General features: G+C 38.0%; 1 protein-coding gene across 4 annotated transcripts in view; it reads right to left on the reverse strand.

Annotated features, from left to right (window-relative positions):
• The window catches only part of CPED1 (cadherin like and PC-esterase domain containing 1), a 155819-nt gene that overhangs the window by 74832 nt on the left and 54244 nt on the right, over positions 1 to 26743 (reverse strand). For 3 of the 4 annotated variants that reach the window (XM_040062797.2, XM_040062798.2, XM_040062800.2), the window contains exons 7-15: positions 26181 to 26349; positions 14164 to 14306; positions 12731 to 12803; positions 10999 to 11166; positions 9896 to 10000; positions 8677 to 8846; positions 2978 to 3045; positions 2605 to 2649; positions 544 to 730 (exon numbers count right to left, since the gene is read on the reverse strand). In XM_040062797.2, the coding sequence (XP_039918731.1) occupies positions 544 to 730; positions 2605 to 2649; positions 2978 to 3045; positions 8677 to 8846; positions 9896 to 10000; positions 10999 to 11166; positions 12731 to 12803; positions 14164 to 14306; positions 26181 to 26349 (1128 nt within the window). The remainder of the gene's footprint in view (positions 1 to 543; positions 731 to 2604; positions 2650 to 2977; positions 3046 to 8676; positions 8847 to 9895; positions 10001 to 10998; positions 11167 to 12730; positions 12804 to 14163; positions 14307 to 26180; positions 26350 to 26743) is intronic. The other variant, XM_040062799.2, reaches the window with a different exon arrangement.

Consider the following 26743-nt stretch of genomic DNA (forward strand, 5'->3'; position numbering starts at 1 on the left):
CTTTTTCAATGTGACTTCTGTGATTCTATGACAATCCCTTATAATACAACGATGACAAAAATGGATCATTCTGAGATAGTAAACTTGAACTTATTTCTTCTTCTGAAGCCAGCTGCCCTATTTTGAGCCACGTAAAATGACCAAGCCCAGCAGGGCAGCAGATTAGGGCAATGTGAAATTGTCCTAATGTGAAAAATTAACAGCTGGATACAAAGGCTCGAATTCTTGGTCATCTACTGTGTGCAGTTTAGTGATAGTCTGTTCCCACCCAGCTTTGACGCTGTCAGTGACTGCAGAAGTTGGGTGAGATATTGGAGCTGTACGCTCCATTAAGCTAGGGTTAATTATGGCTTGAGAACAACACATGACCATTGCCTTCAGGACACTGGAAATAAATAAAAGTTTCTCAGGGTTCAACTCCCTCTGACTTTCCTGTGATTAATCTATTTGTGTTCTGTGTTTTTGGGAAAAAAAAAAATAAATCTGGAACATTATGACACATTTCCAAAATTAAGTTTTTACAGTATATTTTGTTGCCCATACCTTGGCCCTTTCTTGTCATCGAGGTGTACGTGGCATTGACAGTTAGAGGGTTCTGCTCCTATCTTCACTGTCACCACGTCGAATGGCACTTCTGCATAGTATTTTCTGATCTTTGGGTTAAACTCAGGATTTAAGTCCAGCTGTGGACTGGTGAAGATCTGTCTGATATGAGATAGGGTATCTTTATCTGTTCAAAAGAGGCATCAAAGAAAAAAATTGAAATGTGAAATGTGTGAACATTTTGGAACAACATGCAACATCTGGCAAATTGATACTATGTACAGTGGCAAGATATTTGATGCCTAGTGACTTTGAGACTCATAATCCTGCTGCAAAGTTTTAAGGGAGTTTGTAGTGGCACTTGAGAGAAATCTGTAGGCCTTGGAGGGATTTTAAACATTCGGTATTCAATCACTTTAGTCCTAGTCACAAAACTGAAAGCCTGGGTAAGCCTTTGAAAATGGAAGGATTAAGTCTGGGAGATCTGTCTCTAGCTAGTTAACTGAAACTTAAAGAAGAGGTAGGCCAAAATTCATAACCTGCTTAGGTACCAGGCTGTGTACAGGGTTTATGTACAAGTGTAATTTCCAATAAAGATCAAAATAAGTTAGACATATTCTTACTATTCATAAGAAAAGTCACATGGAGATATCACATGTACTGGTCATTTCCAGTACAGCTGGAAGAAAGTTTTATTAAAATTCCTATATCAACAAATTCCAGCTGCTTTCCTGTGTATGAAATCTCCACAATCAAATCCTATTTACTCAAATGTGTTCTTTATTGCGTAGTGTTTGCCAAATTACTTATAGAATAATTATTTGTTGGCAACCTACTTATGAAAAATATTTTAATCCAGCCTATTGGATTCAGATTTACAGTATAACACATTCAAAACTGCTTTACACATATATTCACTAATACATGCTTTAAACTGGATACTTCAGAAAATATTACAGAGGAAACTCCTTTACTCTAATATCTGAAAAATCTTGTGGCTTAAAAGGGTCAAAAATTATGCAAATATTTTTATTTCTACCTTGAAATAAAATACCTGCCCTGAGAAACAAAACAGGGCAATTTGAGAATGCTCTTGCATAGATTAAAATTTAAGGGAAGATATTCCAATGGAAGAACAGAATTTGGGCTAACTTTGTTGGGGAATAGAGTCTTACATATTGATACACAGAAAGTATTTTAAGAAACCCCTAAAGATGAGTATAAACATTTCTCCATATTCTCCATATTCTCCATATTCTGTATGCCTTACTTAGAAATGTCTCACTATTAGCTGAAAAATGGGGAGGAATTTCAAAGTAAAATTAATTGAGGTAATTTTAAAATAAAGGATCATGCAATTAGAATGGTGATGCCAGTCAGCCAGCCCAGGAGTATTTCTAGCCTCTATCTGGCACAAGAATAGTTCCTGGAGGCAGCATGGGATCAGCAACAGAGGGCACATGAAGTTCAATGCATAGCGAAAACTTTCCACCATAGAGCAATGGCTTCACATTTACAAATGTGCCCCTCAGATAATTTGGGAATGAGGAAGGCAGCAGAAAGCATTGCTACCACCAAAGAAAAACATATTTTACCTCTTTAAAGATCTTTAAAAATATTTTAAATATTCCTACAAGCATGTGTTTTAGAAAAAATCCTCATCTCTTAAGCAGCTCCTTAATACTCCATTATTGAGCTGAAGACAAAGCTTTAAACAAAGCTTATTAAACTCCAGACAAGTTTAAAGATTCTTCCACAAGAACAAATGTATGCTGAGATTATTGGAAAAGGGGGGCAAAAGTCTATTGAAGTGTGACAAGGGATCAACGAGTGCTGGAATATTCACATTAATATGCATGTACAGCAATATTTAATTTTGGTTTTGAGGCTTATCTAACATAATAGCCCATTTATTGAGTGTTTTATAAACATTCTTGCTACTTAAAAAATCTTTTTTTCTCAGTAAAAACCTACAGATATTCTATTCACCTTAGAGATCATGTAGAGAAACTCAAGAAATTTTTTCAATAAATTTTTCCCCCTAGAAAGACCTTTACTTACCATAACTGCATTGTCTTTCTCCAGTCTTACTGGAATAATGCAATGCTGAAAGATAAACAGAAACAGCTAATAATTTTATGTTCTCATCCTGATTACAGTCCTATTGGAATTAAGTAATCATCTTTTACTTCTAAGAGGCACATTGTACTTTTATTCTTTACAGTGCAAGATCTTTACTTTAGGCTTGGAAATGCTGCTCATGGACCACATGTAGCAACTTACATAAGACAAGGAAGAAATTATCTTTTATATGTAGTAAGCTAAGACTTTCCAGCTGGAATGCAAGGCAATGTGATCTAAATCCACATTATCAGAAATAATACAAAAAGGAAAAACATAGTGTTTATAAAAAAATCATACTCTTAACACTTACTTTCAGGATTCTTCTTGAAGTCAGAAGGAAAATTCTGCTTAGGACTCATATTTTCTGGAGAAAGTTGCCTGTCAATTCAATAGCAGACATATTTCTACATGAATGGAAGGAACAGAAACAATTAAATATTTGCAAAAATATGTATATGGTATCCCAGGGTATGGTACTTCAGTATTTTCCACAGAAAAATGAACCTTCTGGATTAATATTCCCTGCACTAGAGATATTACTTGAGTTAACATAACAGAATAAAAATTCCATAATACATGGCAGCACATCAAGTCAATAGAAAAAAAGAAATAAATTCCAAAACATAGTTGCATTGTCGAGAAAATGAAGAGTAGATAGAGCCAAGAAGAAAATAAACCAAACCATATCTCTTAACTGCTTCTATGATAGGTTTGTTTTTGCATGTACTTGAGATTAAAGTTAGACTTTGATCAAAAAGAATAAACAAAAATAAAGGCATGTCTCCAGGGGATTATCTATACTGACATTAGCATGAATTCCTATAATGGAACCTCTATGTGCTTTGCTTTGTTTGCAAATTCAAAACAAATCCAGAGTGTGTGTGTTTATATGTAAAATCTCTGTGAAAAAAATACAAGTCAGTTGCAGCAAATAATCAACGTCAGTGGTGATCTCTGCAGATTTTTTCTTCCAAGTTGCATTTTGGTAGCATGGTAGAAAAAAGGGAGGAGGCTTCTCTTCAATCCTCTGGCTGATAAGACCTTTTTGAAGGTCCATTAGCGTTTCTTGAAGCTTTCACTGGTTTTCCTCCTAGTGTTTCCTTTAGAAGCTCTCATAATACAGCTTCTTCCCGGATACTGCAGTTTGGATTTTGAAGGACACAAAGCCACGGTCTGTGCCAAGGAAGGGAGGTAGCAATATTGTTCTGTGCAATCATCCATAACTGATGTTTCAACAGGAGCTTCTGAAAGCAGTATTGAGGTCAATCATGGAAAAAGATGAACTGTCCAGTGATAAAAAACTGCCCAGTGATAAAACAGATTTCTGCATTAACTCAAGGAGATAAGGAAAGAAGCAGCTGGCAGATCTGTATGTCTTTGTGTGTGCAGGAAAGTGTTCTGAGCTTGCAGTGTCTAGACACCACCCTAATTTCATGCAAATTCATTACCTACTTCAAAGGAGGCACTTAGAATCTTGCAGGGCTTACTTTCCAGTTGTAAGTAATTTTGCACCCCTCTTTCTGCTTGTCAAGAAAGTAACAGCTAACATCTGTCAAACCCTGTTGCATATAGGTAAAGCCTCATAAAATAAGGGTCTTGTTACCCTTATAAAATCATGGCTCAGGCCTGCTACTTAGGCTCAGTAGAAGAGGACTATGGGAAACTGACCCAGCTGAATTAGAGCTGGAAAAACAAGTTATATAACCAATACACATCGTAGTGTATGGTGGCTGGCTGGATTATGTTTGTTATGATTTAAAACTATGTAACTGATAAAGGCCTAGCTGTTTAAAAAGGCCTGGTTTTTGCCATAAAGCATCTCACATTTGCACCTGCCTGGGACTCTGTGTCACTTTGCTTCATACATCTGATACCCAAACAAAATACATATTTTTTCTCTGCTGTTCCTTTTTGCTTGCCTGGTCCCAACCCCCATTTTACGGTGAAAGCAACATGTCTAAACTCTATAAAACTAAACCTCTCTGACTTTGATTTAGGCAGAAAACACCTCAGAGTGCAGCAGCCACCACAACTGCAAGGTCCCTGCTCACAAAGGAACAGCATGACCTGTATGAATCTCAAATCTGCGGAGACTGCAATTAACATCAGACGACACTAAGAGACATATAATAACTATATCTGATTACAGCAGGGTAGCAAAATGTAATATTTAGAAATCATATTAGAGAAAGATACTCAGCAGGACTGGGGCAGTGATTGTCCCCCTGCACTCAGCACTGGTGAGACCACACTTATGTTGTTTTGGCTTCTCACTACATGAAAGACATTGAGGAGCTGGAGCATGCCCAGAGAAGGGTAACAAATCTGGGGAAGAGTGGCTCAGTGAGGTGAGGGTGTTTAGTCTGGAGAAAAAGAGGCTCAGGGGAGACCTTATTGCTCTCTACAACTCTCTGCAACAAGATTGTAGCAAGGTGGAGTCATTCTCCCACATAATAAGTGATAGGATGAGAGAAACCTTTCCAATATGAATGACTCTATGGTTCAATGATTTATCTCTGCTGCAGCCTGAGCTTTTTAATCATCAGCACTGTAAAGCTTTCCTTCCTCCAACTTCCTCACGATCAGCAGACTGAGATATGATGCAGTTATGGAGCTTCTCCTAATACAGGACTTTGCAGACTCCTTTCCTTCACATGCTGTTCCTCAAGAAAGGACCTTCATCTGTTTGAGTGGCCGCCTATTTACCTAAGTATCTTGGACTTGTCAAGTACAGATGCATTCTTTGCCTACACACTTTGCAGTTAGTTCTAATGAAACTAATGCCTGTATGTCAGTACCCTGGTGAGTGCATGCTTGCGAATGTACTTTTCAAAAAATTCCCAATGTGTACACAAACTATTGACTGTGAACCTGTTCTTTAGGAATCTCTCTGATTCAGCAAACAAGAAAGGCGAAAGATTGACAGCAGCAATAGTAGTATAGCTCTGATGGTCTGTGCAAGCAGACATAAGCAATGAAGGACATGTAGAAATCTTACATTTCACAAGATTAAAATATAGAAAGAAACAAAACTAGTCACTTTTGGTGTTCCTGATGGATATGTCAGTTGTGAATGGCGCAACTTTTTAAGGGATCATAAACTCAAGACTGAGACCATTTCAGTACTCAGTAGAGTTATGAATTTTCTTTCTTTAGATGATGTTATGCAGTTCTCTCTTCAAAATAAACTTTCTATTTTGTAGAGTGTTGGGCTTCAGTCACAGAGTTCCCATGGGGGCATTTGGGTCCTTAAACGAAATACCTTGTACTGATTTTCAGAAGTGAAATAAAAAAATTCAGATGCAAGAGTGGGATTAATTTACTGGCACTTAATCCCAACTGTCTCTCTCATTTCCTCCTTCCTTCTGTCTCTCACTCCTCCCATTCTAGGTCAGTGATCTTAGCCTTGTTTTCCTTTGTCATTGCCTTTTTCTGTTCCATAGTCCTAAACATGTTAATTTCTCAGACTTTCCAGGCAATTGACATGACCAAATTAAATTCCAAAAAAGTATTTTCAGCCCAAATTCAGATGCTTCCAGCTTGAACTAAAAAAGGGCTTGCATCTGAGAAGTTACAACCACTTTTCCAAATACATCAATTGATTTCAAAAACATTTGCAGCTCTTTGACCTGCTTAGGCCTTTGTCTTTTGCAGATATTGAAGTGTTAGCTTTACTCACTAATCTGATTCTTCCATGCTATCTGACATAGCCAAATATACTTTCCATGACACCTCATTGCCCCTACTCCAAAAAACAGCAGTTATGTATGTCCTAGTAATTTCACAAGTATAAACTGCATGGAGTTGAAAAGTCCATAAAAAGTGCCAACAATTTTTTTGCAGAGTACGTTAGGTGTAATATACCAATACATCTGAGGTGATTATTTTCACCTAGGCTGTAATTATTTCATTATAGTCTGAGATCAGTTTCAGCTCAAAGAGAATGTATACCTGAGTTATTTGGGGAGTAAGTACAACTAAGCTCTTTCTTCCTTGCAATTAAGCGTAATCATATGCATATCTGACACATACATCGCCCTCACACGCATGTAGCTAAAGGAGTGGAAGATTCTGATTTAGCAATGTCAAAGGACATGTTTTTTCATACAGTGAATGAAGAGAATGGTGTTATCAGCTTAGCCACTGCAGAAGAATACTGAGCAAAGAAGCAGATTGGCCTATGCCCTGGAGAAAGGTCATGGTACTTCTGCATATTTATATACATACAATAATGTTGAACTTGAAGGAAAAAAGAGGCCAAGGGGCTTGCTCAAAGTGAGTGAGTGGCACAGCTTAGATTAGAACAGAAAGCTGCTAAAGGCTGGTATGCTTTGATATGCAAACCTAAATATTTCTGCAAAAGGGCAAGGGCTTACATATGAATGCAAACAGCTGCATCTTTGAGTTACTTCTTACTGAGTGATCGGAGTGGTAGGCAGTAACAACAATAATTTAGCACTTTCACAGAACTGTGCATATTTAAAACAGTAATAAACAGTTACCTAGTACAGTTGTAAAGTATAAGCTCCCCTTTACAGTAAAGCAAACAAACATACAGATAATTGATTTGCTGAAAGCCATGCACAATTCAATGACGAACAAAATTAAAACTTAAGAAATCTTAAAGATGCCTTTTATACTCATTACAGCATTCTCCCAGCAAAATGTATGAACTAATATCATTCACACATTCATCTTGACTCTCAGTGGAATGGAACATACACATTGTCTAATGTTCCTCTGTTCCCAAGTCCTTGTTTTTAAATCATAAATGTCAGCAGTTAGTATGACATACATGTATATGAAGCATCATTAGCTAGGAGATGATGAAAACAGAAAACACATTTAAAAAAAAAAATATATTAAGCATATAGTATACTATATGTTTTCTCCTTCCTTCCTTCCTTCCTTCCTTCCTTCCTTCCTTCCTTCCTTCCTTCCTTCCTTCCTTCCTTCCTTCCTTCCTTCCTTCCTTCCTTCCTTCCTTCCTTCCTTCCTTCCTTCCTTCCTTCCTTCCTTCCTTCCTCCCTTCCTCCCTTCCTCCCTTCCTCCCTTCCTCCCTTCCTCCCTTCCGCCCGTCCTCCCGTCCTCCCGTCCTCCCTTCCTCCCTTCCTCCCTTCCTCCCTCCCTCCCTCCCTCCCTTCCGTCCTTCCTTCCGTCCTTCCTTCCTTCCTTCCTCCCTCCCTTCCTTCCTCCCTCCCTTCCTTCCTCCCTTCCTCCCAACCTCCCTTCCTCCCTTCCTCCAGGACTACCTTCCTCACTCCCTTCCTGCTTGCCTCCCTCCCTTCCTCCCTTCCGACCTCCCTCCCGTCCTCCCTCCCTTTCCTCCCTTCCCTCCCTTCCTCCCTCCCTCCCTTCCCTCCCTTCCCTCCCTTCCCTCCCTCCCTCCCTTTCTTGTTCCCTGTTCTGTCCTTCCTTTCCCCTTTCTCATGAAAGTTAAATTTTTTTTGCCAAAAGTTCCGTGGATCTAACCTTATAATGACAGCATTTTTTCCACCTTTCCACAAGGAGTTTAAATATAGTGTTATGATATTATGCAGATATTATGCTCTCTGATCAGTCTTTTGTTGGATAGAAAATTTGGAGCCAATCAAAATTATTAATTCTTTTGGAAAAATCTTCACCTGAAGTTTTATATTTTCTTTCCAGTTTTGCCTTTAATTGGTGCCTAAAATAAGGCAGTCTTAACCGTGGGAAATGCTCCTAATTTAGAGTTAAGAGTTGTTTAGAAAAAATACACATAATTAATTTTTCTTAAAAAATTTACAATAGTTCTGATTAATTTTCAATCCTGAGTCCTTCATATTAGACAGAGAAGCAAAACCTGTTCTACTTAGAAACAGTTCTATTGGCAGAATGGTTGACAGAGACGGGATGATGGACCTTCATCTCAAGGATTGCAAGTACATCTACATCTACTGAAGGACTTAAGTTTTATGATACTCACTGGAGATATTGCAATTATATAACTTGAGAAACTACCCTCAACATATATAATAGTTATCTTACCACTCTGAAAGATTTGTATGTGCCTCTTTATTTGTGAACTGGAACTGTTGAAGGACACTGGAAAGCAACCAATGCACAGTCAGGACTGAACTAAGCCGCCTCATTGGGTCTACCCTCCGATAGAGGTCGCGCAGCAACATTTGCATCTTGGGTGCAGAAGAAGGGAAAAGCTGAGAAGAAAGACAGTGATTTGAGACAATACAGTATGATATTTGTAGAGTGCAAAGATGTGAAAAACAATCAGAAGACAGTATATACAGCATAGAGCATATATTAAAGCTCTTTCCTATATGCTTAGAAAAGGATTGTCATGCCCAGATTTGCAAATCAGGATTGCCAGTACTGACATGGAAGTTGATCTCCTCTGCCTCTGAACTGGCCCTGAGGTTAGCTCAGCTGGTCAGAGTGGGAAGCTGATAATGCCGAGGTTACAGGTTCAATCCCTGTATTGGCCATCCACTTAAGAGTTGGACTTGATGATCCTTCTGGGCTCCTTCCAACACAGATGATTCAATGAATTCCAGATCTAATAGACTCAGTGTTTCTTTAGCAAGTGTCATCAGTCTCCCTCCCTAACACTCATCGAGGAAGTCGCATAGAAATCCTGATATCATGCACACTTTCTGAACAACAGATTCAGTTGCAGAGCCTTTATTTTCTGAATATTCACCATTTCCCTCATTAACTATGCCTATTCACATACACTGACTGTTATTCCTCTATCTCCAAAATGTGTTCTGAAAAAATGAATTCAAAGCATGAAGAAGAAAACATGACATATTCCACCTGCCTTTTTTTTTTTTTTTTTTTTCCCCCCCAACTTTTTCATCTACATCTACTCTCTGGTCATGATCTGACTATTGTATTTTCTTTAGTCCTTCCACTCACTCCTGCTTTGCTTTGTTTTTTTACCACCTCATTAGTCATTTACAGTATTTTCCTTCTTTTCCTTTCCTTCTATTTTCTGGTCTCTGTTTCTGCTTTAGCTGTCCTCTTCAGTGGAAGCTCAGCTCAAACACTCTGTTGTATTTATTTTTCTATCTTGAATTACATTCAAATGATCCACCAAAGCAAAATCGGTGTTGCCTCTATCTCCTTGCTTCTGTGCCCATTCAGCCTAATTACTTATGCCAGAGATAGCAGAGAATGGTAATGAAGGAAAAATGTTAAGAGATTTACAAAAAATATACATCCAATAAAACAAAACTCTTTATTTTACCAGCTCAAATTGTCCAAGACTCTTCAGCTCCTTTATGAAAGTAATCACTGAATTTATCTCTTCCAAAGAGAAACATTGCTCATCTTCTCTGTTGTATGTTCCATCCTGTGAAGAAAAGAGCAGCATGTTGTGGTGAAATCACATGGAAAGCAATGTGCTTTCATTAGACCCCAATCCCTTCACTGATCATAGGAACAAGGTACAGCAGCTCTCAACTAGCCCTAATCTCAGCCAGCCACCTCCTTGATAGCTCATCCCATTTTTTAGTTTAGAATAAAGCCCTAGCTTTGTGTAGAAACTAACCCCTAGAAACTACTGGTCTCTGGAACACGAGCTGGGTAATTGTATCACTACATGTCTCGATGTCTGCAGCTTTCTACTTTATCCTGACATAAATTTAGAACTCATGACCCTGTTTCAGTCGTATCTGTCCAAGAAGCAGAAGTTGCCTGGATAATTTAGTCCCTGTAAGTCTTTCAAGCAGGGGACTCATCAGAAATGCATCCTTAAAAGCTCCCATGAGAGAAATACTGCTAAAAGACATTTCAGCTTATCAGAAATGGTTTTTCCTAATGAAAAAAAAAAATTATGCAGATTCTGTAAATGCAAAAAAACAAAACAAAACAAAAAACAACAACAACAAAAAAACCACCAAAAAACCCCCACCAAACAAAAAACAAACCTGGAACTAGATCTTGCATTGAGAACAACACACGAAGTTGTGAGAAACAAAATTTAATTCTGATGCTCATGGATCTCCATGCATGAGTTAACCCATTCTGGATGAAATTGTGAAAACACACATATTTGTATATTAAAAAAAGACCATTTAAAAAATAGTGGGAAAATTACTTTTTTAAAAGCTTTAAATATATCTTTCATTTACAGTATTTTGGAAAATGACAAAATTTGAGCGTAGAAATTTTACAAAAGAAAATTCAATTTTTCAATATAATTACCATTTTACTCCCCAGAACACAATAAAAGATGGTTTTGATTAAATAAATTCTTCATTCTATAAGTTGGAACCAACAATTTCAGAGGCATACAATCTAAAATTAAATATTTTCAAATAATAATAAGAAAAAGTTGGAATGAACAACCTTACTCACAGATGATCCATATATTTTTTGCAAAGCTTCTATGAAACTGGATGTTGAGGATTCATTAGATAAGAGAAATTTAAATGTATCTTCAAAAATAAGTTCTTTGGAAATTTGGTCCTGAATAGTCAAAACATTCTCAACTTGAAAGTCAAAGTATTCATGCACCTGTTGGAAAATATTATAAAAAAATATAGTTTTAGTAACAAATCCAGTCTTCTCATAGCAATAAATACTAAACTAGAACTTTCAAAAAAGGTAATAGCAACACAAACGGACAGGATAATATAGCAACAAATGCTGTGCCACATGCTGTCCCAACTCCATACCACAATGTTTGCTGTCCTCCAGTGGACAGAGTGCAATATTGCAGACACATGTGAAAAACTTTTTTTCCATATTTGATTTGAAATTTAATTAAAAATATAAAATGTCAAATTATATATTACCATAACTCTTTCAAAACTCATGTGCTAAGGGTTACTACAGGACATCTTTTACTACAGATGGAAGTATAAGTTTTACCATATATAAACACAATGAACAAATTAATGGATATGAAATATGACTGAATCATTATTTTAGCATAAACACAAATATAGCATCAATATGAATAGGTAGTGTGCATGCTATAATTTCCAACTTATAATATCTAAAGTCAATGTTCCATTAATTATCAACAGCTATTTTCTAGAGCCATTTGTTTTTTTCAGAAGAAACTACTAAATCCTATGAATTTACGATACATTTATGGATAATGGTTGAAACTTCTATACAGGCAGATAAACATTATGTTTCATGCTTAGTTTTTTAAGTTCTTCTGAGATTTTTTTTTACAGCCTGGTATACAATTACTGAATTGTTATGACATACCACATTTCTTATACTAGCTAAATAGGTCTTCTCAGACTAATTTAAAAATACTGTATTCATGGACTTTTTAAATTCTGCAAACTTACTTTCATATGTGCATTTTTTGTATGTGTTTAAAGGTTTTTTTTTTTTCTGAAAAATGCAGAGATTGACTGTACTATTACTAGACCCTTGAACAGATTTTAAGTGGGGCTATATTAATTATTTTTTTGTTAATATTTGTATATCATAAAGAAACATTTTACATACCTAGGCATATGCATATTCATGTGTATACATGAGGTAATGAGAACAGCTGGAAAGCAGATAAATAATTGTTTCAGGACAGGTTGTTCTGAGGCAGGAGTGGTACAAAAACTGGCACAGGTCTCATTTCCCTGGTTTTAAGGGCCTTGCGGATCATCCAGGAAGAAGGCAGCACAGTGGAGTTCAAAGCAGGTAATGAAATGAAGAAGTACAATCTAATTTATGGAGAACTTTAATTTGTGTTAAAAGCCAATTGTGGTTTTTTAACTTCTTCCACTCCTCTTTGTTCTGCCACTCTTAAAACCTAACTCCACTTTAATGCAATGCTTCCAATGGATTTTGTTTCACTGATATTCATTTGGGGTAATAATTAGTCTTTTAATGTAAACTGAAAATTTGGACATTTTGATGGTATGGTGAATTTCATCATAGGAACTCAGATTCTTAAAAGCTGGTTTCTTCTATAGCAACTCTCCACAATCAGCCAGAATTAATATTAAAGTATTGGTACATTTCTTAGACATTTGAGGGTACCTATCAAAGAGGGTTTTCTGCTATATTCTTCTTGGTGTAATTTTTTTGAGTCAAGCAATAATTTGTGCAATTTTCTCACCTTAAGAACTACTGGGTGTATGGACATGCTGAATCCAATGTCAAAAGTTAGCATTTGAAAACATTGGCTGCATCTGAAATATAATATAAAAGAAATAGTTTCGGTGAGGTTAGGTACTGTTGTGAAATACAGAATCATAGAATAATTTAGGTTGGAAAAAACTTTTAAGATCATTGTTTCCAATCATAAAACTAGCACTGCCAAGTCCGCCACTGAATCATGTCCCCATGCACAGTAAAATTCAATACACACGCAGGTCCAGAGAACACATGCAGGAAAACATACACAAATAGGTCAAGAAACAACATGTAATACAGATTAAATAAATTTTTAAGAAGAGCCAGCAGCATTAAACTTGGAAGGAGTCAGATTGTGAGGTGATGAAAAGTGCTATCTAAGAGTGTTTTTAACGATTGACAGAGAGGGAGGTGAATAATGCTGAAGGAAGAAATGCTTTTAAGAGAATGAATGAGGCCCTGCAAAAGCATTGAAGACATTTGGAAGGGAAGAGATGATGAAACACTCCAAGCTCACTGTAGCCAAAGAGCTCTGCTGCAGCTATGGGGATGTTTGGAGGCATGGGTCAGGAGTTATAAGCAAGTCTATTGTTACATAAACAAGAGAGTTCATTTCATTGGTAAAAAAAAGGACCACTGTCAAAATAGCTTCACCATCATTACACTCCTCCATTCCTTGCTACCCTCTCCACTCACAATATAAGCCTTATTCCCAACTTGTATAAGTCAAATGAGCTTTACATTACTGCCACTCAAACACCTGGCTCTCAAAATAGCTTAAACACATAAATTTAATAAATAGTAACTTATTTAGTACTTATCATAAAAATGTCAGGGATGGGACATAACATACATAGAACAAATATTAATTTTATTTAGTTAAAATATTGCATAATTGAGGTTGATTTATGTGTAAGAATTATAACACTAATAGTAGTGATTATATACAGAAATGTGATTGTTGGTACCTAGGTGTATTTCATAACACACACTTTATAAAGTGTTTTACAGTATCTCTTGTACAGATTGCCTGCCAGAGCCAGCTCTGAATAATCTGGGCCACTCTAGCATTAAATATTTGACATATGACAGAATGCTCACTGAAAGGAAATACAGCTTTATATGTGTTAGGACTAGCCCAGTTGTGAGGGACTTTTGTTCATTTGTGCTGCCTGAAACACTTCATTAGGACAGTATCTGGTCCTAAGTACACATCATAACCTTTTCACAAACTAGATCCACTGTGGATATTGAACAGCTGTACTCCTTAAATGCAGCACGTCCTTACTTTATAAAGAAGTATGCAATAGATGGGAAGTTTTTATTTTAAGATTCTTGTATCCTCTGCAATTTTTTATTCTGTTCTAAGGAGCTATCTTGACACTAGCATTACAATGACTACTGCAAGTCACTTACTGATTGAAAGAATTTGGTCCTGAGGCAGATGATTTGCTGAAGACCTCAGTCATAAGTAGAAGTTTGTTTATAGCCTCCTTCATGTTGTTGAAGGCTTGTTGGGGAGAACTGTTTCTGAAGAATATCTCAAAAAACCTTTGCAGCTGTGAAAGAGAATACATATATTTTTGAGCATTTACAATACATCAGTGCTTAAAATCATAAACTAAAAGGCTAATAGAAATAAAAATTGCCTTGGAATATCATCTTCAATTCTTATTCATTTGTACAATAAAGTGGAATGAAAAGCTCCACACAGCATACTGATAGAGACTGACTTTTTATTTACAAATAAGCATATCAGAAAGAAAATGTATTAATGGTTTTAAAAAAAATATTGCTCAGAATCTAAGCTTACTTTGATAAAGCCTTTTGCCTGTCTCCGGTTCTAGGCAAACAGACTCACAATGCATGTATCTTCCTCAATGGGTAAAAGCACACTCAAAGTAAAAGCCTTCTCTTTCCTTAACACACTGTGCCAAGGGCTATCCCACTTGACCTGGCCTACAAATCCGTATCCCTGGTCAACAAGCTTTAAATAGAATATAGAAGAAAGATGTTGGAAAAATGATCAGCCACTGCAGCCTGTGTTTTGACTGAATGAGCATATTCTGTAGTTTTCAGACTCATGAATCCTCCCAATTGCATATTTACTGGCCTGAACAGCACTGTCCTCAGGTGCTTTCATCACTCACACAAATTCACCCCTAACATCACTTCAGATAGAGATTCAGGGAAACAACTGGAGCAGCACTGGAGACCCAATGAAGAGTGGGATATAGGCAGGTTTTGTAGTATCAGAGTCCTCAGTGCTAAGAAAGGGGCTGCCTTTGAACCATATTTCCATTAGAGATATGCAGCACGGAACCCAAATAGGGTCTCAACTATGTGAAACTGTTAGATAATATAATAGTACTAGACTACCAAAAAGACACTTTCACATAGTGAAAAAATACTGTCTTCAGAAATAAAGCATGTAAAGTATATGCAGAACACATTTTGTATTAACATTAAGAAAGGAAAATTTTCTGATTATTTCTGGGAATTTCTCTACTACATTTATTTAGAAATGCCAGTATATGTTTTCTATTATCACCCACTAATACATGCCCCAGTGGGGTAACATGATGGAAGCATGTAGGCTTCTGTAGAAAACCCTCCTGAGGACTGATATGCTTGGCATCTCTCTATCATCTTTGGATGGCTACAGCCACAAACGAGTATCCACAGCAGATGGGTTACCCAAGCCTGAGCCCTGGTAAGTCTGCAAAAAAGTTTAATGTGATATTTTGGCTCCAAAGAATGATCACAGAACCACAGGGAGCTCTGGAGGTTGTCTGGTCCAACCCCTCTTCTTAAGCAGGGTCATCTACAGTTTTGGAGTCTCCCACAGTGAGCATGAATACCTTCAAGCACACTGGTCTGCACTGGCACAGATGAATGGCTTTCACTTTCTTCAGGTAGCATATTGCAGTTAAATGTAATAAGCACTTTTCAATTTCCTTTTTAAAAGATACAGTAACATTGCTTACAGCCAGCCATGGGAGATGAACATGCAGCTAACATTGATCCTCCTTTGCTTTTTGCTCTCTTCAGTTTCACTAACTCCATCCAGTTGTGCTGGTAAATAACTGAAGGGAAGGAATTTGGTCTGTTTACCTTTCTGTTCTTATCACCTCTGTTTTTATTTCTACTAGTTGTTGCATTTCCAAGTTTTACTGACTAAAAGAATTGTGACCCATGCACAGATCTGTGTTGAAGGTTTATAGTGCCTGAGACTTTTTTCCATCTTTTTAGTAAAGCTATTTGGAATACCAGTAGGGAAAAAATAGCAAAATATATGGCTGAGTTATAAAATTAAACTTCTGACTGCAGGAAATGGTGAAGCAAAGGTTAAACATATAGCCTCAACTCTGTTCTTTGGATATTTGCATGATGCTGAAATCTTGAATTAAATCACACTGCATTTCTATGCTGTAGAATGTTTGCCATGTGTACTGCAGTTGCCATGAGCTTATTGGGCAAAGGAGCCCTGGATGTATTATTTAGAGATTATGCAGCTCCTCACATCACACTCTATTTCATCTCCAAAACAGGCTGAGAAGGAGTCCTTGTTTCCTAAATTCTAAGACCACCAAAGCTGTGTTTCTCCCACAGAGTGGTACAGAGATTAAGTGTAGTGGCTCTCTCTCTCCCTCGGAGCCCATGCTCGGTTTCGGCTAGCTTGAGAGAGAAACCACTTCAGAAGGAATATTCCTTCAGGGTCCTTAAAGCTGCCCAGAGGCTGCAAACCTTGTTTAGAGAGAGCAAGCATCTGTCGATGGCAAAAGGAAAGAGTCTGCTCTTTGTCCAGGGGGAATCATGGCTTTATTCAGGGGTCCTGCCCCTGCAGAGTCTGGTGCCCAGTCCAGTCCCTGTCCTGATCCCTGCGCAAGAGAGAGTTCCCCAGGCAGTTCCAGGGCTTTTTCCCTGGGGGGGATGGGCCTAGAGGCAGGGACAAGCCACTGCCCAGTCAGGGATAAGGTGGGAGTGGAACAGAGTTGGGTTACATTCCAGTGTGGGAGGATGGACACTGTTTCCAGGGGGACGGAAGAAACATTACAAAACCCAATGTAAAAATGAAATACAATATAAACCCAGTTAATGCACTACGACAATTAAGAACAAGAAGCTCCATATTTTTCAAATCAGTTCTGATTCAGATTCATCTCCTAGGTGAAACTGTTCCACTTCAGTTCCTCGTTCAGGACAAAACCAGTTAACTAAACTGTTCATCTGAATAAAGAAAAAAAGTTAAAATGAAGGTTTAGCTCACCAAGGTGGTTAGTTCCTTGTTCAGGACAAACACTGTTAATTAAACTGCTCGTGTGAAATAAGGAAATAAATTAAAATGAAGGCCCATCTCACCAAGGTGGATTTCAGCTGAATTTTGCAATTAATTCCATCACTTCTGCCAGATTCTGGGCACAATTTACAATCCTGCTACTCTGGATTGCACCTTTTCTTTAACTTCCTAAATCTCCAGTGGGTATTGAAGGATTAAGTGAGAAGTTGTGCTACTGTGCTGCACAAGGAACATAAGGAGTTGAAGAGTTTTATAAGGAGAGACAGGGATTGCTGGAAAGAAGAGCAAGACCACCATTAGCTCATTTCCTCCCTCACCGTCAATCAATTCCCAAGCACTTTAACACAAAGGATACATAATGCATACATTTCTATTAACAATTGATCAAGACAGGCTGGCTTGCCCTACTGGTACTCAGAGCATGCTGCTTGCTGTAATAGTCAACTGTTGCCATCAGAACAGGCATTAAAATAAAACTGGCATCTCCAAGAAACTACATTTTAGTTACAGCTCTCCTTAGCCAGCCTAGAAAAGAAACATTACTCAACAGGTCTGCATTAGAGGATATCAGGTTTTAGACAAATGTTTATTCTAAGCCAGTGGCTGGAAAAAAATATTTAGTCAAGCTGGTTCAGGACCAGTAGAGATGAAATGAATACTTCAGGTTAAATTCCAATTCATAAAAAAATCCTATTTAAACAAAATCAGGTTAGGTTTGACTCCAACAGATTCCACAGGATTTACACCAACAGATAGGAGAAAATTTAAGTATATGGATTAAGGCTGATAACATGTGAAAATCTGCAGCAACCTCAGGTTCTTCTGAGTGAGTAAAAGTATATAAATATCTGTGTTCAACTGCAAAATACTAAAGAGTTGAAGGTTTCTTCAAGTGACCACCACTGATGCTGATCCTCTCACTCTCAGAGGAAACAGACTGTATGTTCAGCAAAATGCACTGTCACCATTGATAGATTAACAGAAGCATCAAACAATTTAAAGAGAACAGATTAGGAAATACTGCTGGCAATTACAGGAACCTATTCTTGGAGAAATCTGACCTCTATCTGGCTAATTTTTAAGCAGAGGAATATGGTTTAAATTTTAGTAGGCTATAAGACTAAATGCAGACATGCACATTTATTTTATACAATGACAACATTATATACATATATAAAACATTATATACAAGCTTCTCAGAAGCTTGAAGGCATTAATCCAAATGCTGGACTCATACAGTTGGAGGTATGTTCCAAATGTTAATGTAATGCCTTACAGAAGAGTGCAAATGCAGTCAAGTTACATGGATCAAGTACACCATTTCTGTAAAGGCAGAATGATCTAGAAATACTCTTTAGATTAATTTAAACTCATTGACCTTTCACTGTCCAATAACTTCTTCTTGCTATAGGAAAAGACATAGGAAAAAAAGGGCCAACTCAATTTTATGATGCTTTTTTTTTTTAACCCATTTTGACATTCAGTATTTAAAATCTGAAATCATTAAAATTAGCTTTATAATCTCAATGATTATAGATCATAGATCCTTTTGGCTCCTCAAGAATACACTGAATCAACAGGTGAAGCTCTGACACATTGAAAAAAAATGCAATTTAATTGACAATGGAAATCTGATTTGCAAACTTCATGCAGAGTGTCATGGAGCCTGAAGAGGAGTGGAAGGGTGTGGCACTCACTGGGCTGAATGTTACGATGACTGTAGTAATACCCTCAGGAAGATCTTCCTTGGGTAATTTTTTTGCAAATTAATTTCTCAGGAGAGCTGCTGCGGCAGCCTGGGGCAGTTACCTGAATGGTCATCTGAGGATTGCCATGAGAAAGAGTATAAAACCAAACTGTCGTGATCTTTCTGAGATCTCCTTCTAGCTCAATCCTAAACAATCTTGCCTCCTGATGAAACAAACAAGAAAGATTTTCCTTAACTAACACTGGGAATAGCCATAAATGCAAGCTTGGCACGCCTTCCATTACTGACTGCACTGATTAGCTCTCTGTTGATTGTAACAGGTGTTCAGAGACACAGCTCACATGAAGACAATTCACTCAGGTGACAATATTTTAGAAGAATCCTAGACTACAAGACTACACGGCTTGTGTCTATGTACAGGCTAAATGTCTATGTTCCCTTTACACCTCACATCAGAACCCAGATGCTTGAAGAGCATAATTTATGCCATCCTAAATAGATGTCTCAAACCAGTGACATTAATTGCAATCTAAAATTGCTTGGTTCCACTGGCGAATCTAAGTGGGACACTGAAGACAGATAGGAGATATACCACAGCAGTACTCATACAGTCTGCCCATGGACACCACCACTGTGTGCCTGGAATATGCAGAACTGTCTGGGATGATGTTTGATCAAACTTACCATGATAAATAGGAACGTGACCATCAGCAAGGTTAAACAGTAACCAGGAAATTACAAAGTGACTTTTGAATCAAAGAAGTAGTCAGCTTGGGATATAATAAAAAAGGAGCATGAAAATTTACAGCAAGGGAGAGACTCAGGGTGGAGAAAGCAGCAGCCAAAACCTGGTCAGGCACTGGGACAAATCAGCCTGCTGGCACCACAGCTTCTGCCTAGACTTCAGGGAATACTGGGATGCAAGGCTGGGCCCAGGTCCTGTGTGGGTATATGTGAAATGGGAACCCACAGAACAGGGACCCCCACTTCTCCAAGCACAAAAGTAGGGAAACTGCAACCCAGGAGAACAGGACTGTGTCTGTAGCCTGTGTTGCCTGTGAGACAGAGGCTGGATAAACATGGGTAAATGAGCACTAGAATTTCAGAGAGTACTTACAGAAGGATGTTTAGAAATGTGCAATGTTCAATGAAGTGTCTCAAGTGTCGGGTATCATGATTTATCTCTTCTGTTACTGAAATTGATAGAATGTTTATTATAATTGCTGGCTGCCAGTTGATTGTATATCATCAGTTAGACACTTCTGGGTTTGGTTAAGCCATGTGAATTCCTGTGTTTTTCCTGTAACAGTTACTCCACTCTGGAGGCATAGATGAGCTCTGAACCTATCTCAGAGGTAAGGAGGTAAAAGACAAGAGACCACTACTGAGTAATTTGATGCAATTTTGAGGTTTACATTTTGGGATTTAGAACATCCTACTTTACAGTATTTGTATGAATCGAATTTGAAAGATCTTGCTGGTTCCTAGTAGTAGCCTTCAAAATGACATGGCAGACAAAGTTATTGGGATAAGAGTTGAAAGTAAGGTTTACGTTTGAGGGGTGAAAGCATGACCTTCGATTTCAAGAAATTGCCCTTCTTGAAGTAGCAAAGGGTATCCTCTCCAGATTGTTCTGCTATGTGCTGGAGCTCTTGCACTCTTTCTGATCAGTTGGATCTTCAGGCTCTCAAGGTCTTACAGTAATTGCCTCTTCTTGAAATTAGCTTGAATAAATTCCATAAATCTCTAAGAACTTTCAACATAGGCTCTATTTTCTCAGATCAATTTTGTACATTCATTCTTCTTACTGGATCTCTCATTGGTGAAATTTCTCCACCAGGCCCAAAAACTTTTGGGCATAAGTAGTTGTTCATAGGTATAAAAATAATGGTTTACACACAAACAATAATCTCCTTGATTATTTTTATGGTAGTATCTAAATATCAAACATGTCTGCAAGAATAAAAACTAATTCCACACAGAAGGCCAGGAAGAAGCATACTTAGCAATGAAGGTGTTTTCAATATTTTCTGCTAGCACAGGTGGACCTTTCCATTGACTAGAGCATATAGAAATAGTCAAAGGCCATGTAATGGGAGAAAAATGTACCCATGAACCATGTACCAATGGTTTCAGAATAAAACACAGAGAAAACAGTTCAGTAATGTATCATAATTTTATTGCATTAGCTTCAGGTAGATCTGTTTATTCCAATCCTTATTTATTGTTATGATGTGCCCTTTTTCTGCAGCTCTAACATGGCACTTGATGAAAGGGGAAATCACATTAGTGTCCAAATATTTTTTACATTTCTGTATGTATTTTTCATTATATAAGATTTTAAAAATGATGATATTAAATTGTCCAGGAAAAAAAATTGTTCACAAAAAACCCCAACATCTTGCCCCTTAATACTTTCATAACTTAATCACATGGAGAAGAAAGGGCCATCTGAGAAAGGTTTCTTTTCTCTAAAGTTCCTTGCTCTTAAGACTAAGTCCAAAAGCAAAAAGCCACTGACCAGCTTCAGCTTCATTTAGGCCTTTTCACGGAGACTGAACTAAGAATGGTTTCCCAACTCAGCCCTGACTTCTTAGAGGGAAAGTAAAGGAGATTTACTGACAGTATTTCCCAGGCTGCTGTGAAAACCAAAAGCATATCAGCTTGACTAAGGGAAGCTGGATTTCAAAAAGAAAGGAAAGATGAGAAGAATCAGGATAATAAGAGGCAGGTCTAGGAAAGCTGGAAGCCACAGAAGGGCATGCTTACAGAGCTGAATGGATTGAACAGAGAAAGCAAGAGGATATGTGAACTAGAAAAACACCAGAGTGCTAAGGGCCAGGAGAATAGTGTAAAAACTTATGACATACCCACATGTTGTAGAGGACAATCAGTCTCAAGCTCTTACTTAGCTAAATAGGGATGTTCTGTAAATAGAATGAGAAAAGCAGAAAGAGAACTCCAGAAAGAATTTTATATGTGCACTGCATGACAAGTTGGCACAGATGAAGAAGACAAAGAAGGAAGGATTTCTTATTCTTTTTTTTAAGACAAGAATTAAGGATATGAAATCAACTCATATTTTATTTTGCTGAAGTTTTAATGCAAATACTCTTTCTCAAGCAACACATAAATAATCTGTACAGTATCATTGCTCAAAGACATTGCTAAGACCAAAAGCATTCATGAATTTAAAAATCTAGTAGTGAATTGCGTGCATAAAATCCCACTGGAGCTTATTACACATCAAGACATATATTCCACTTCCAGTTTTGTGTTTCTAACCCCACAAGTTACCAGAAATAGATATAGTCTGCCTAGGGACCACTACCACTTTATGTTTGTCCTGTTACACAGGTTCAGGATGCTTGCTTGACTGCCACAAATGGAGTTTCAGACTAAGCATGTCTTTGATCTCCCCTAGTCCAGATAGACTTCCATTCTTATATCAGTGAAAAGAGAAATTATAGATACCATGAGGAAAGAAAACAGAGATGGCATTTATATTATGCTCAGTCTTCCAGAAAGAAGAGCATTACAGCATTCTAACAGAACCTAATGAACAAATTTAGTTTTAGTCCCACATAATCCTGCAATCTAATCGATTAAGAATTGACGGTAATTTTTCTTGTGTGTTTGCTCCTATAAGTGACAGGGCAACGATATAAAATTAAAACAAACAAACAAACATAAAACAAAGGAAAAAAAATCCCAAGCCTTTCCGCCGTTTGCACGCATGTTGCTCTTTATCTGTATGTGTGTTTGCGTTCTACCTCGCTCGAAATACGTGTGGCTAACACTTTGGTAGTACCAAAGCTGGCCACCTGAGGGCAATACTGCAACTTGATTTCGGCCACGCTCGCCCCTCCGCCAGAGCGGCACGCCAGACTGAAAGATGGATTCCTTGAAAAGGTGAGGGTCCTGTTTTACTTCCATGTATGTTAAATAAGGGTGGGAATCGCTATTTTCTAAATGCTTAATACACAAATCGCTATATTCTAAATGCTTAATACACAAAGAGAGTTTCGGTGATAGTTACAGTGACTCGCACCACAGCAAGCTTAACAGCAACTTCTTTAATAAATTATATACTTACTGCACTTCACAACTGGAAAATCACTTAAGAGTTTCATCTGAGCGCATCAAGGGTTATGAAAGAACACCAGTCAAGGAATTCAAGTCCAGGAGGCACCTGTCTATTTTGGATGAGCAAAAGGATGATGAGCCATAGTGGAGGCCATGGGAAGTTGCTGACAGCACAGAAGAGCCTCTCCTGATGATGCAGGATGTGGCACTTCTGTCTACAAAAGTGCATCCCTTCAGAAAGCACTGGGATCAGGTTGGGAAAGATTAATGGCAGGGCAAAGGGAGCAGTCCGTGGTGTGTTAAGCCTTGAAATAATTAATCATAAATTACTGGTTTACGCACTGGCTTCTATAAAAGAGAAAATTATTCAGGGCTCAGCATTCTTCTCAATACACATACATAATGTCGATTAACACAAAAAGAATTATTGCATACATTGACAGAGACCCCTTAAATGGTACAATATGCAAAATACAAAGCTTCTATTTTATTAATAATTTTTCAACATACAGATGGTCTAAATAAGTGTTTCCAACTCTCCTCAAAGAAATAGGGCTATTACACCAGCCTCATATCTAAACATCTGTGTGGCAGAAAGCCATTCTCTCCACTGCATCTCTTGCATCTACCCATGCTGGGCCCAAATCTGGAGTCGCACTTTTGTTACCCTTTGACTGCACACAAAATCCTCATGCAAGCCCAGGATTTACCTTCTTTTGCTTTCTTAAATGAAATACTAAAATATGTATAATCCAGAGAAAATCTGGCAGCTGGTGAGCAAAACACACTTGAACTCTTCCTGAACTGCCATTTGACCAATGCTTATTCAAGGAATCATTCTGAAGCCATGCCCCTATGACTATAAAAAGCAAATATGCGTTGCAACAATCATTTACAATAGTTTACTAATGAAAAGACAGTGGGGAATGCAGCATTATTTAATGAAACTCCTGGTTTTTCTATACACAGTTTCTCTCAATCATTGATATCATATAGCTACCCAATCTCCAGGGGTTTTTAAAATCTCTCTTTCATATTTCCCACATTACATGTTGCAATTATACTGGTATGAGAAAAATTTTCCTGACCAGAGGTCTATACACACTGAAGAGATCTCTAAATTATGCAGAATACTGAAAGCAGATAATCAAAACGATTCTCGTCTCTGCATTAGAGGGGGAAAAAAAAAAAAAAAAAAAATCAGTTGTGGGAAAACACTGGCAATTTTTTCCAGACCAAAGTCTCTCCTCTAGGCATGTTGAGTCCCTGATAGGTATTCTGTCAATCAGTGGAAAAACAGGTCTTGGAGATTCTGTCTGTATAGACTATAGGCTATAGACAGGTTGAAGTTTCAAAATGTGGCAAATTCCATCCTACACAATAGAGCTGGCAGAAAATTAAAGCTTAGAAGCTTTCTGGACCAGGCTGCTTGGCTGGTACAAGCATGCATTTCTCCACTGGCTACTTCAGGAGAGGTGACTCTCCTGTCTTTGTATGTTGCACTGGCTGAATTCACACCTTCTCCCAGTATTATCTGATGGGTGACCTGCCCGTTGCCTCTGCATTAAGCCCAGACCCTCTGTATGATTTTCCCAGTAGTGCTTTCTAGCCACTGTGAATTCCCAGTGTCTCCGTTCTCCTGGAAGCTCCCTGCCCCCTTCTTTACAGGGCACACTGTGCTGAGAGGCTGCCTTACACACGCCATTTTCCATAGTTTTTTAATTTGCATTTCAATATCTGCATCACTACAAATGTTCTTTCTTTCACAAACGGTGCCTATCTTTTGTGTATTTTTCACAATTTTGATGAGTTTGTCTGAAGCTACGGAAGGCATAATGCCACAACAGCAGTAAACAGATTGGAATCACTGTAGATGCACAGCTACTTCCATCTATCATTTTTATTGCTTCTTCAGCTGCAAAAGTGCTCTATAAATGGCGGCTGGCACCCTGTTCAGCAGACTTCCCTCAGTGGGAATTGTTTTTCAGAACCATATCCCAATTATTAATGCCTACTAGCCTTTAAAATAGTCCCTACTTCAGCTGCAACAGTGATGCTGCTGGATACTGTGCTATTCTAATAAACATATACCAAAACTGAATCCCAGGGTTTGAAAGTGAGTGACCATTACTCTTCATATATGTAAATGGAGGAAAATACACGGCAAAGTAATATATCTCCATGAGCTTCCATAGCTTAAGTGGGGGGGAAGAGAGAAGTAGATTCAGCTCACCTAATTTTGGTAATCCAGAATTTGGCATGTTCTCTAAGAATGTCATAGCCCATAGAAGGAAGCAAACACTTTCACCAGGAAACTCATCCCAAAACTGGTGCCTAAATTAAGTGGGATGATTTGTTCTCTAGAGGTGTCTGTTTCTCCAGTGACTAGAATTAGATAATGAGCTTAAACTAGGCACTCCCCTTGGTGAGAGCTAAAATTGTAGAATGTACCAAATGGTTGATGTCATCAACATTCCTGACAGTAATACCACAACACTCAGACTGATCCAAAATTGTGACCTGCTCCTACCCCAAGAAGGCTACATGGGCAAAGCACACCCATCCTTTAACAGCTTCTGTAGCAGCTGATATATTTGACCTCACGAAATCACAGTCACATTGTGACCATAATTCTTCAAAAAGGAAGAAGCAACGGCACAACTGTAGCTTCTTCACAAAGAGCTGATGCGTTACAAGCACAGTCCCCTGCTAGAAGACAAAAGGAATGGGAAGGCATATTTGCAAACCCATGGGCCAGCTGAGCAAGCAAGATGTGGAGAGAGAGGGGTATCTCCATACACTTGGAGGTGTCCAGAATTAATCTAACGCACATAAGAAACATCTTTCTTCCTAAAACTGAGGCCATGGGGGAACCACCCTATCCATGGTATACTTCCTTCCCCATATTTAGAAGTACCCTGACCCTCCTCTAATCTGTTTCACTGCACCTAAAAAAGAAATCTAAACAAACTGTTCTAAATATTTACTTTCCCTTTTCACAACACTGTCAATATCCCAGAAAAAGTTGCTACTGCATGGCAGCATCCCCAGTGCTGTGCCTTAGAGAAAACTCTGACCTTGCAAGTGCTGTAAAATGTCACCAAAAAAAATGGGCTTGGAGACATGCAAATCCCAGGTCCCCAGTGCACAGGGCAATGCTCTCCTGCTTCACGAAGCAAACTCCACTTGTTCTGAGAAATTAAAGCTGTAGGTTAGAAGAGTATTCACTGTAGGCTGTAGGCTGCTAATAAAGGAGGGGTAAAAGAGAAGAAATATATTCTCTAGTTTTCTATGTACTTTGCCTGAAAGATGTAAAACTGAGGAAATGAAATGTTTTACCTTTATGGTAAAATGCTTCTTCTTGGGTGGATGCCAGACAGTGGTGGTTGAGTGAATGAATGCCCGTAGAGGAGTTAAGGATGTCACAAGCACATATGCTTTGATGATTACAGAAAGGTCTTGAGCTTTAAGGTCATCATTATGGTCTGATGTAGTTGATACTTGATTCCTGGAAAGTAATAAAAATATGTACCATTAACACAGTTCTTTTTCAAATAAGCTATAAGAAAATAGTGAAATAGTGAAATTAGGAGAAATAGAAAATTAGCCCTTTTCCCCCCAAGTTAAGCAACACTGTAGATTAAATAAAGTAGGGTGGAACAAAGCTTTTCATAGAGTCATTTTACTGATTTCAGCATTTTTAGCTCTTAGTTTCCAAACTCAGGAAGAAACTATATTTGGAGGGAGTGATGTTTGAGAGTACATATGGGTAACTGCATAGTCAAGGTAGCCGATTTAATGCTGTTTTGTAGTGAATTCAGAAGAGCACCCCCACCCAACCCTATGGAAGGACTGAACTATTGTTAGCATTTTCTTCTATAATAAAGGGGCAGATACATGTG

The sequence above is a fragment of the Hirundo rustica genome, chromosome 4 (genome assembly GCF_015227805.2).
Source record: "Hirundo rustica isolate bHirRus1 chromosome 4, bHirRus1.pri.v3, whole genome shotgun sequence".
NCBI classification, from domain to species: Eukaryota; Metazoa; Chordata; class Aves; order Passeriformes; family Hirundinidae; genus Hirundo; species Hirundo rustica.